This window comes from Patagioenas fasciata, chromosome 13 (assembly GCF_037038585.1).
Source record: "Patagioenas fasciata isolate bPatFas1 chromosome 13, bPatFas1.hap1, whole genome shotgun sequence".
Classification (NCBI taxonomy): Eukaryota; Metazoa; Chordata; class Aves; order Columbiformes; family Columbidae; genus Patagioenas; species Patagioenas fasciata.
This window is the reverse complement of record NC_092532.1, coordinates 1,000,941-1,011,951: the sequence shown is the minus strand read 5'-3', so window position 1 is coordinate 1,011,951 and position 11,011 is coordinate 1,000,941. Positions and strand designations below refer to the sequence as shown.

At 58.8% G+C, this 11,011-nt stretch overlaps 2 protein-coding genes across 2 annotated transcripts; both read right to left on the bottom strand.

Moving 5' to 3' along the window:
* Positions 1 to 440: 440 nt before the first annotated feature.
* Positions 441 to 3,580, bottom strand: LOC139829064 (uncharacterized). Its single transcript, XM_071814411.1, has 9 exons — positions 3,446 to 3,580; positions 2,987 to 3,131; positions 2,752 to 2,889; positions 2,384 to 2,560; positions 1,800 to 1,955; positions 1,532 to 1,633; positions 1,064 to 1,166; positions 749 to 808; positions 441 to 661 (listed from the first exon to the last, which is right to left on the bottom strand). The coding sequence occupies exons 1-9, from the start codon at positions 3,508 to 3,510 to the stop codon at positions 528 to 530; spliced, it is 1,080 nt and encodes a 359-aa protein (XP_071670512.1). The 5' UTR covers positions 3,511 to 3,580; the 3' UTR covers positions 441 to 527.
* Positions 3,581 to 4,813: 1,233 nt separating this feature from the next.
* LOC139829051 (maestro heat-like repeat family member 5) lies at positions 4,814 to 8,793 on the bottom strand. Its single transcript, XM_071814405.1, has 9 exons — positions 7,565 to 8,793; positions 6,993 to 7,072; positions 6,670 to 6,795; positions 6,449 to 6,528; positions 6,214 to 6,334; positions 5,813 to 5,902; positions 5,317 to 5,421; positions 4,975 to 5,063; positions 4,814 to 4,907 (listed from the first exon to the last, which is right to left on the bottom strand). The coding sequence occupies exons 1-9, from the start codon at positions 7,719 to 7,721 to the stop codon at positions 4,814 to 4,816; spliced, it is 942 nt and encodes a 313-aa protein (XP_071670506.1). The 5' UTR covers positions 7,722 to 8,793.
* Positions 8,794 to 11,011: the final 2,218 nt, after the last annotated feature.

The window sequence follows — 11,011 nt, the reverse complement described above, 5'->3', positions numbered from 1 at the left end:
GCCTGCATGCAGCACTGGGATGTGATTCCTTCACCCAAGGTCCTTGTGTCCATTCTTTCTGCCATGGGACATCTCAGATGGGTGCAGAGCAGGTGACGCAGCGCAGGGCTGAGGTGCCTCCCGTCCATTGGGAGTGGCAACGGGAGGCCAGAGGGAAAATGTGACTCCTGCCTCTGTGTTTAAAAGGGACGGACTCTGTCTCTGAACACTCCTGGGTGCAGAAGGAGTTCACGAGGCCAGCTCAGACATGGACGCCTGACAGACCCTGACATTTCTGTGTGTGACTCCAGGAACAAACCTCAGTGGCTCAGTGAGATTCATCTCAGTTGCTGGAATGGCTCATTGCAAGTGCTCCTGTCTGCTCCATCACCCTTGCTCCTGATCCTGGGTTGTGCTCTCAAAAGTACCAGAGCACTCAGAGAGGTTCTGGCGTCCTTGGAAAAGGCACACATCCAACCCAACTTCAAGAAGGGCTCTTTATTAAAATCCAGCCGTTTTCCTCAAGAAGAGCTGCTCCTCCAGCTGGTTTAGCGCCAGCAGCACAGGGCTCTCAGGCTCCATCGAGATCTTGGCCGCTTCCATGAAGAGCACACGGTGACAATGGTCTGGGTTGCCAGGGAGCTGATGGAGGGGTCAGTCTCCTCCTCCAAGGGCTGAATGGCTGCAAGGGAAAGAAGCAGAGCCCAAATGAGCTCCCATGTCTGCAGAGACCCCCAGGCGTCTCCTCCCGACCACGCTCCCTGCTCACCTCTGCAGATCTCAGCCAGACTCTCCTTGCTTGGGTCCCTCAGGTGCCGCACAGCCAGCCCTGGGCACAGAGCTCCATCAGCCCCTGCTCCCTCCCCTCCGCAGCGCCCACCCCAGGGGAGAGCAGGAGCCGAGCTGGTGGGACCGAGCGAGGCGGCCACCAGGGCCACCTGCGTGGGCAGGGCTGGGAGGGGAGGCCAAGGGCCTGCACGGGGCAGCCGGGGCTCTGGCAGCCACAGGGCTGCTCCTTGTGCCAGGGCAGTGGCGGGGACTGGGGCCGGGCTGCCAAAAGGGGGACCTGGGGGCTGTGACTCACCAATGAACCTCAAGGCGGCCTCTTGCAAGCTGGTCTGAGGGTCCCTCAGGTACGGCAGGCTCTGCCTCAAGAGCTCCTGAGCCCTGCTCCTGTCCCGCTCCAGCTGGAGAGAGCACACGGGTGTGAGCACCTCACTGTCCCTCCCCAGCTGGCCGGACCAGTCCCTCCTCCCAGGAACCCACATTCCCCTTCCCCTCCGACCATTCCCGTGTCCCAGCCAGGAGCCCTGTGGGGCTGAGGCTGAAGACAGACACAGGCCGAGGGGTCCCAGGGGTGCTGAGTGCCCTCCCTCCCGCTGGCTGCGGGGCAGAGGGAAGAGCCCTTGGGGGCTCTGTTCTTGAGTTCAGGGAACAAGGATGCAGCTCAGGGCTGCAGCAGGACAGGCGAGGCACATCTGCAGAGCCCACAGCACAGACATGTGGGGCAGCCCCGTCCAGCCTGGGCCCTGGGCCCTGGGGTTGTCCTCACCAAGCTCTCTCCAGTCCTCCATGTCTGCTGAGTCTGCACGAGATGTCTGAGCTGTTTCCACTTGAGGAGCTCTGCTGCATCCAGGAGGGCTTCCCTGGCCACCTACAGAACAGCAGAAGCTGGGAGATGGCACCACGGTTGGGGAAGGAGACCTGGTGTCCCCCTCCTCTGGGCTTTGTTCCCGGGGTGATTCTGCCCTTAGGGAGCAGGGGTCCCAAACGTCCAGGGGTCTCTTCCCTGCATCACCGCTCAGCTTTGAAATCCGCACCTTGGCCACGCTCTGCACTTGGTCACTCATGTGGAAGAAGAGAGGGAGCAGGCCAAGTCGCACCGTGTTCTTCATCTTTCTCTTGTCGTTCTCCACCACCATCTTCATCAGGTCCCTGAAGAGGCTGATGGAGATCTTTCTCAGCTGGCTCAGCTCCTGGGAGGGAGAAGCACAGTAGGACCTGAGCACCAGCAGCTCTCTGCCCACGGGGAGCAGAAGCTCCTGCACGGCTGATGTGAGGGGAGATGCTCCAGGGCGGCGTTGTGCACACTGCAGTTGTGGCCAGATCTGTGGCCCTGGGTCCACGAAAGGCCACTCAAGAGACTTGTTAAGCAGTGCCTGTGCGTCAAAGTGCTCTCCCAACCACCCAGCATCCCCCACCAGCTTCAGCAGCCATGGTGGGGAGGAGCTGTTGGAGCAGCTGGCAGGGAGCAGCTGGGCTGGGCTGCAGAACCAGAAACCATCCCACAAGAGCCCCGGGGAGAAAGCGGAGGAGAAGCCCCTGCTCCGCGTGGCCGGGCTGAAGGGCAGATGTCATTGCCCAGTTCTCATCCACTAGGCTCAGGGTTATACACCAGCCTTACGTCATCAAAGAAGGGCAGGAGAAGCTTTGCCAGCACCACGGCGATGGGGCTGGCCTCCTCCCTCTCCAGCTGAGCCATCACGTTTCTGAAGACCACCAGAGCCTTGGTCTTGATGACGTTATTGCCGTACTGCAGGACCCACGACAGGTCTGGCAGCATGACCTTCATTTTTCTGGCCTGTATGAAGAAGAGAGTTTCCCTCTTGGGACCAGGTCCATGTCTGGAGAGCTCCCCAGGCAGCCAGCAGGTCCCACCATGGCAGGGAGGGCCCTTGGAGCAGGCACCCCAGCCACTGCCAGCCCAGGCCAAGCCCGAACCCACTGCACCCTTGGCTGCCACCACGGCTCCCTTGGCATGACCCTACTCACCATCTCTTCTCTCTCTGACAGCGTCATCAAGCCCCTGAGCACCAGGGAGAGCACCTTTGGTCTTCGCTGCCTCAGAAACCTCATGATGAGGTACATTGGAGCAAACTCCTCATCTTGCAGGTCATTGCTGGCCAGGATCTGAAAGCAAAGCCAGCAGTGAGCGACCGGCAGAGCTGGTGGGGTTCCTTGCACCGTGCAGCTCCTGGGGCACCAGGAGCTTTATCCAGTAACTCACAGCCAAGCGAAGGATGGATGTGTCCTCCCAGCATGTATGTAAGACCCTACGGTGCCGGTCCTGGAGTTGGATGTGCAGCTCCTTCAACACGTTCTGCAGGGTCTGAGGCACGGAGAACATCACCTCCCACAGTGCCAGGGCAGTGCTGCGGGAGAGCGCTCTGTCAGCAGGGCAGCCTGGGCCACAGCAGCGTGGCCGGGCTCAGCGCTGCAGGACGGTGGGGATGCCCTGGGCAGCAGCAGAGGCTGAGCTGGTGCTCCCGTGGGGCTGGCAGGAGCACAGTGGGGGGCTCTGGGCTGCCTTGCTCAGCTGTGGCTGCTGCGGGCCTGGCTGACCCCCAGCACTGGGAAGCGTGGTGGGATGGAGGGTCCTGCTCCTTGGGGGTGTCCTGCAGGATTTGTTGGCTCTGTGTCCCTCTCCCCACAGGGAACAAGCCCTCATGGCTTTTGGGGCCAGTACCTGTCTGCTGGTGGTGCGATTGTCAGCAGCGTGGACACCACCTCCCCAGGGCACTTGTCAGCCATCCAGACAATTAGGGACACCACTCTCTGCCAGGCTGGGGCCGTGTTGATGCACCCCAGGGTTTTGTGGATGCAGCTTGTGATCTTTGGCACCTGGAGGAGACACAGGTGAGGATGGTGCTGCCACTGGAGTGCAGCCATTTCCTCACTGCCCTTCCCATCCCTCTCTGTCGCCTTCATGTGGCTTCACTTTACTGGGATTTGAGAGGAAGAGATGGATGGAGGGAGAACAAGGTCGGACAGGGCCGAAGGGCAATCCAGCCAAAGACCACTTACATCCACCAGCCAGAAATCGCAGTCTCTCTTGACCATGTCCAGCATGTTTCTGGCCGCCTTCTTGTCAAAGGTGCTGGAGTCGGTCAGTGCCTCGATGAACACCAGGACCATGTCTGTTCTCTCGGAAGGCTGGAGATGTTCTGCAAAGAGCTAAGGGAGGAAGGGAGGCAGCGAAGCCAAGTCACACCGAGTGCCCTGGTGCTGCTGCTTCGCCGGGCGGTGCCAGCAGCCCTGCAGAGACGCCCGGTGGTGCTGTGGGTGCTGCGGCAAAGCTGGCAGCAGGGGCGGCAGGGACTGCTGGGGAGGAGGAGGAGAGAGGCCCGGGGTGAGGGGGGAGAGTTGGAGTCATGGGCAGAGGGTGCTGGTCCTGCCGTGAACCAGGGCTTGCTGGTGGCCAGCAGGACTGGGGCTGCTGCTGGGACACTGGAGAGCAGCCCTCGCATGGTCCCTGCTCGGGGACAGCAGGAACCCTCTCAGCAGGGATAGGGAGGCCACAGCAGCCCCCTGAGTTTGGAGGCCTTTGCTCTCACAAGACCCCTGCTGGTGCCACAGCAAGGGGGGAGCTCATTACCTTGGTAATGTGAGGAGCGCTGGACGAAGAGGTCAAGGAGGCGACCTCGGCTTCCCAGTCCTCCTGGAGCTGTGCATTCTCCTCTGGCACCGTCACACCTAAAAAGCAGGGAAATACAGAAGAGCTGGTAAGACACAGCAGCTTCGCCAGTACCGGACAGAGCTTTGAACCTGGAATGCCCAAGCAGGGAGGTTATGACCAACAGTCAGGGGAGGAGGTGGTGGAGAGCAGTGCCACGGAAAGGCTGACCCTCCTCCAGTGCACATGTGCGAATGCTCCTGGCCCTGGAAACTCCAAGGCCCTAGAGCTCTGCATGCAGTGCCACAGTTCAGTCCCCCATGGCTGGAATAGCAGTGATGTGGGGGACGTCTCGCATGGCTGCAGTGCTGCGGGTCAGGAGCAGAGGAGGGACAGTGCTGGTAACATGGTGTTGTCTCCAGGAAGCAGCAGAAGAGTCCATCACAACACCCAGGAAGACAAGCAGAGGTGCTGGCTGATGTGGCTGTGCAGAGGGATGTATCCCACCACAGCTTCTCTTACAGTGTTGCTGATGCTTGAATTGGAAGAGGAAACAGAGAGTGTCCAAAGCCAAGCAGCTGGTCTCTTCTTCCTTGAATGACAGGAATAGGAGGAGATGTCCTAGCAGCTGTCCGAGGATTGGCATCTGGATCTCAGCACCGGAATCATCTCTGTCCTCATTCGGATCAGCCTGGACAAGGGCAAAGGAAGTGCAGAAGGGCTGAGGGTATGTGGGGCCAAAGCCCTGAATCCAGGAATGTGCCCAGGGCTGGATCGAGGGTGGTCAGAGCTTTGCAGGGCCCTGCAGACCCCAATCCCAGAACAGCCCCATGCAGGCAGAGCTGCCAGACCTGGGTTCCCTCGGTGCTCCTTGGGCAGTCCCGGCCAACACAGGACTGGGGCAGAGCTGGGTCCTGGCAGAGCAGGGAGTGCCTGGTCCTTACCTTCAGTGAGGAGTAGTTGGTCAGCAAGAAGCTCAGCAGCCTCATCCTGCCCACAGCCCTCTCCCGCACAGATGCCCTCTCAGAGGTGCTGAAAGTCAAGAGCATCTGGGAAGAGAGAAGCTGCTGGTGAGCCCTGGGAGCAGCCACCGCTCCAGCAGAAGCAGCACTGCTCAAGTCCAGGCTTGGACTGGCCTAGTCTATTAAGGCTTCCTATGATCTGGAACAAAGCCTGTAATGGGCTTCCTGTCCTCTGGCAGGCTTGGGACAAACGCCCCGGGCCAGCCCTGCGGCCAGGCAGGAAGGCGGATGCCACCCTCTGCGGCCACTGTGCTGCGGAAGAGCCTGGTGGGCAGCCCCTGGCTCCCCAAGGAGGTGGGCACCCTCCCGGCAGCGCTCTCTGCACGGCACGGGTGGGACTGTCACCTCCAGAGTGGACACCCCATCCCCCAGGGTGAGGAACAGCCCTGGTGAAGCCCACTCTTTGCACACGCCAGACCTGGAAGATATCCTGCATCTTCTCACTGACTTGAGAGGCAGGAGAGTTGAGCACCAACGCCACAAGCATGCTGTCCACAGCCTTCATGGTCTGCAAGGAAGACAACGAGTTATGGCCACGTTTCCTGCCATCCCCCTCACCCCAAGAGACTGATCTGAAGTCCCAGCACCAAGGGAGGACTCGTGCGCTGCTTCACGGTGCCTGGGAGAGACCCAGGGGCAAATAATCTGCTGCTGTCAGAGCAGCCCATGGCACTGGATGAGGCCAGGCCCACGGGAACGGGGGAAGGGACAACAGTGGGAAAGCAAAGCCTGTCTGGGATCTCTGGTCATAGCGCAGCACGGGGTGACCAGAGAGCAGCCCAGAGGGACTGGGGCTCCTGTAGCTCCCCCAGCACTTACCATGAAGTAGAGGTAAGGTTTCAGGTCCCTCATTTCCTCTTTTGGAGGAAGCATGAAGACGCTGGAGAAGCAGGCCTGGATGTGGCTCCTATCTTTGCCTTCCAGTACCTCCTCCACGAAGCTACAAAGAGAGAGGGGCCAGTAGGACATGGGTGCTGGGAGCAGTGCCTGGAGGTCTCGTACAGGTGGACACGGGGCTCTGGGGCAGGAGTCCCCAGGAAGGATGGACAGGTACCTCATGTCGGCCATGGCAAATGCGGCAATCCGCTGCACCACTGTGGGCAGTTGGTCCCTGGGCTCCTCTTCCAGCAGCACCTGCAGAGCACAGCCGGGATGGGACCTGGCAGCTGCCAGCACCCAGTGCCACCAGCCCCCGGCCCTGCCCAGCACTGTCCTCACAGGTGCCGGTGCCGGGGGCATTGCTCACTTCCCCAGCGCTGCCGGGTATCCCCTCACCTCGATATTCTCTACCAGCTCGTATCTCTGGCAGAAGAGGTCTAGGCCCTGGGACAAGTCGTTGTATGTTGCATCTCTGAAGATCATGGCAATGCATTTAAGGAACTCCATCTTCTGTTCCTCGTCCTGGCAGCCAGGGGACAGAGAGACAAACAGGAAGCATGAGATGAGGACTCGCGGCCAGCGGCACCGCAGCATGGGGTGCAGTGCCCATTAGAGACCTGGGAGCAGCAGCTCTGCCCAGCCAGCGCCCTCCAGCACCCCGCAGCAGAGCCCCTGCCAGCAGACGCCGGCACAGCCGCCTTCCAAAGGGCCGCGGTTACCTTGTCTGGGCTGCTGAAAAGGGACACGATGGAGTCCACATGTTCTGGTTCCACCTCATATGCGGGTAACGAATCGGCATCTAATAAAGGAGGAGAGCAGGGAGGGCTGCACAGAGGGTTTGCAGGCAAGAGAGAGCAGAGGAAGGAGCTCTGCCCCATGTCCATCCCAGTGCCCGCTGCCCCGGCACAGCCTCCCTGTGCGTGTGGGGGCTGGAGGGTGCCCAGCAGAGGGGCTGCGATGCTGGAGCCAGGCAGGATGGGGAAAGCCCCCAGTGCAGCGGGTGAGGAACTCGCTTCAGACAGGCAGGAAAGGTCCCCGTCCCGCAGCACGGTGCCTCCTGCCCGCCCAGCTGCCTCTCGCTGCCCGTGCCCTGCAGCAGGAGCTGGGTCCCCTCTGCCCGCAGAGGCTGTGCTGGGGCCGGCGCCAAGCTCGGAGCAGCCCTGGGCTTCAGGCAGCATCATCACCACCCATGGGAACCCCTGCCAGCGTGTGGGGAAACGTGATTTTGGTGTGGAGCGGGGAGCGATCGCGGGGCCCCACCCTGCCCAGACAATCAGGGCCCCTCACTCACCGATCTGCAGTGGCTGGACCGCATCCACCTGGTTGGGCTGCGGTGGAGATCTGACCTCCTGGGGACCCCCAACCTCCTCCTGCCAGGCCACCCGGGGGCGGCTGGGGGGTCTCTCCTGCCAGGCCAGCCTAGGTCGGATGGGGGGTCTCTCCGCCATTTTTCAGTCAATGGGGAAGGACTACGGATGAAGAAGGCGGACGCTTCGGCAAACGCCTCGGTGCTGCAGCTCTGCCAGAGGCAGCGGTGAAAGGTGTGGGATGCGCCCGTGTGCTCCTCGTCGGGGAAAGACGGGAGCTGAGCTCAGGAGCTCCCTGCTCCAAGTCTGCCAGGGGCAGCAGAGTCTGCCGGGGCAGCTAGAGCTGGGTTGTGGTTGGGCTCGATGATCTTAAGGGTCGCTTCCAACCAAGAAGATTCTCTGATTCTCTGAGAGACGTGGGCTACGCTCGGGGCTCTCGCCAGCTCCGTGCTCGCACCCTGTCCCGTCACTGTCCTGTCGGACAGTGTGGGCTGGGCCCGCAGCGGCGCTGAGCACATGCGGGGCAGTGGGTGTCACCAAGTGACGTCACAAAGGGCCCCACTGTGACCCTGTGCCTGGGCAGGGAGGGTCAGGATGTCCCTTGGGAGGCACAGGCCAGCTCAGCCCTGGGCACCTGGCTGCTGAGTTTCCATCCCAGTTTCTAAAAGCTCCAGCACCCATTGCTCTGAGCAAAGTCTTGAACAGTCTGCTGCACCGCTCCATGTTCCCAGCGGCTGGTGCATGATGGGGGTGTCACAGACACACTCAATGCCACGCTCCTTGCTCCAGGCGCCTATGGGGATGTTGCGGAAAGGATCCCGCTATCTGGCTCTGTTCTCTCTGGGCTGCCAGGGGTGGCAGATGCACTCGATCCCCCAGTCACCCCCAGCCAAACCAGAGCAGTTTGGTCCAGGCTCCAGAGGAGGGAAGGGGCTGAGCCGTAACCAGGCCAAGAACTCCTGCCAGGAGACCCACGGGGAAGCAGAAGAGCAGATGAACGCTGGTAATTTGTGAGCGCATGAGTCTCAGACACACTTTTCTTACTGTGCGCAACGTGACTGCGAGCCTATCACTTCACTCCATAAATACGACAGCCTGGATGAGCCCACTGTGAGCTCTCCCTGCTAAATAAGTGAGCTGTGTGGCAATGGTTTTGCTACTCAGAGATAAGTTTAATATTAATCATTTACCTTAAGTAGATGCACACTAAATATAATCAATTCTTTTAGGACATAAGCTGGTATGATTTTTAATATACTCTTTGCTTTTGTTACTTGGTAAGCTGGATTTGCTAAAATTTTAGGCTGCGAAGTTCTGCTCATATCTACCAAAAGCAACTCCAAACTACACTGATCACTTACAAGACAAGGCCCGTATTGCACTTCGCCGAGAAGAAAGGAATTTGCGTCCAGGCAAAACAGCACCTGCAAGGCTATGGACAATAAACAACGTCTACAGCTCAACACAGCAAAGCCCACGTGGAATCAGAGAAGTTTGCCACTGGAGCTTTAAACAGGGACTGCAGGGCGAACGGTTATCAGGGAGAGAAGAATCCTGACCGTGTGCTCCGTGAACGGGTACAGGCACCTGCAGAGAAGGTCAGCAGCACTGGGCTTGGCGTATTTCCCCCATTCAGTGAACGATAGAGTGAACCTGCCACGGAATTCACAGTATCACAGTATCACAGTATGTTTGGGATTGGAAGGGACCTCAAAAGATCATCCAGTCCAATCCCCCTGCTGGAGCAGGAACGCCTAGGAGAGGTCGCACAGGAACATGTCCAGGCGGGTTTGAATGTCTGCAGGGAAGGAGACTCCACAACCTCCCTGGGCAGCCTGTTCCAGTGCTCTGTCACCCTCACTGGGAAGAAGTTCTTTCTCAAATTTAAGTGGAACCTCTTGTGTTCCAGCTTGATCCCATTGCCCCTTGTCCTATCATTGTTTGCCACTGAGAAGAGCCCGGCTCCATCCTCGTGGCACTCACCCTTTATATATTCATAAACATTAATAAGGTCACCCCTCAGTCTCCTCTTCTCCAAACTAAAGAGCCCCAGCTCCCTCAGCCTTTCTTCATAAGGGAGGTGCTCCACTCCCTTCAGCATCTTTGTTGCCCTACGCTGGACTCTCTCCAGCAGTTCCCTGTCCTTCTGGAACTGAGGGACCACAACTGGACACAATATTCCAGGTGTGGTCTAACCAGGGTGGAGTAGAGAGGATGGAGGACCTCTCTGACCTACTGACCACCCCTCCTCTAATACACCCCAGGTACCATTGGCCTTCCTGGCCACAAGGGCCCAGTGCTGGCTCATGGTCATCCTGTTGTCCACCAGGACCCCCAGGTCCCTTTCCCCTACACTGCTCTCTAATAGGTCATTCCCCAACCTATACTGGAACCTGGGGTTGTTCCTGCCCAGGTGCACTTTCCCTTGTTAAATTCCATCAGGTTATCCCCCGCCCAACTCTCCAGCCTGTCCAGGTCTCTGGATGGCAGCACAGCTTCCAGTGTCAGCCACTCCTCCCAGCTTGGTGTCATCAGCAAACTTGCTGATAGTACACTCAATTCCCTCATCTAAATCGTTAATGAATATATTGAATAATATTGGCCCCAGTACTGACCCCTGAGGCACTCCGCTAGATACTGGCCTCCAACTGGACTCCGCACCATTGACCGCCACTCTCTGGCTTCTCTCTTTAAGCCAGTTTGCAACCCACCTCACTACTCTATTGTCCAGACCACACCTCCTCAATTTAGCTGTGAGGATGCTGTGGGAGACTGTGTCAAAGGCTTTACTGAAGTCAAGGTAGACCACATCCACCGCTCTGCCATCATCCATCCACCTTGGTACATTCTCATTAAAGGCTATGAGGTTGGTCAAGCATGACTTCCCCTTGGTAAAGCCGTGCTGACTGCCCCTAATGACCCTCTTATCCCTGATGTGCCTTGAGATGACACCAAGGATAAGCTGTTCCATTACTTTCCCAGGGATGGAGGTGAGGCTGACCGGTCTATAATTACCCGGGTCCTCCTTCTTGCCCTTTTTGAAGCCTGCAGTGACATTTGCTTTCCTCCAATCCTCGGGCACCTCTCCCGTTTCCCAAGACTTGGCAAAAATGATGGAGAGCGGTCCAGCAATGACTTCAGCCAGCTCCCTCAGCACCCGCGGATGCATCCCATCTGGGCCCATGGATTTATGGACGTCCAGACTATTTAATTGTTCCCTAACCCAGTCCTCATCGACTAAAGCAAACTCCTCCATTAACCTGGCTTCATCCGGGGTCTCAGGGGTACAGGGTTCCCCAGGACAGCCTCCAGCGGAGTAGACAGAGACAAAGGCGGCATTCAGCAATTCTGCCTTCTCTGTGTCTTCTGCCACCAGGGCACCCACCTCATTCATCAGTGGGCCTACATTGCCTCTGGTATTAGTTTTATCT

What these genes read in the sequence shown, in the direction of transcription:
- LOC139829064 (XM_071814411.1), bottom strand. Translation starts at nt 3,510, where the DNA reads ATGGCTGACAAGTGCCCTGGGGAGGTGGTGTCCACGCTGCTGACAATC. An exon ending in ATCGCACCACCAGCAGACAG is followed by an intron (nt 3,132 to 3,445) that starts GTACTGGCCCCA and finishes GCTCTCCCGCAG; the next exon opens with CACTGCCCTGGCACTGTGGG. An exon ending in AAGTGCAGAGCGTGGCCAAG is followed by an intron (nt 1,634 to 1,799) that starts GTGCGGATTTCA and finishes GCTGTTCTGTAG; the next exon opens with GTGGCCAGGGAAGCCCTCCT.
- LOC139829051 (XM_071814405.1), bottom strand. Translation starts at nt 7,721, where the DNA reads ATGGCGGAGAGACCCCCCATCCGACCTAGGCTGGCCTGGCAGGAGAGA. An exon ending in TTTTCAGCAGCCCAGACAAG is followed by an intron (nt 6,796 to 6,992) that starts GTAACCGCGGCC and finishes CCTGGCTGCCAG; the next exon opens with GACGAGGAACAGAAGATGGA. An exon ending in GGACATCTCCTCCTATTCCT is followed by an intron (nt 4,908 to 4,974) that starts GTCATTCAAGGA and finishes TTCCAATTCAAG; the next exon opens with CATCAGCAACACTGTAAGAG.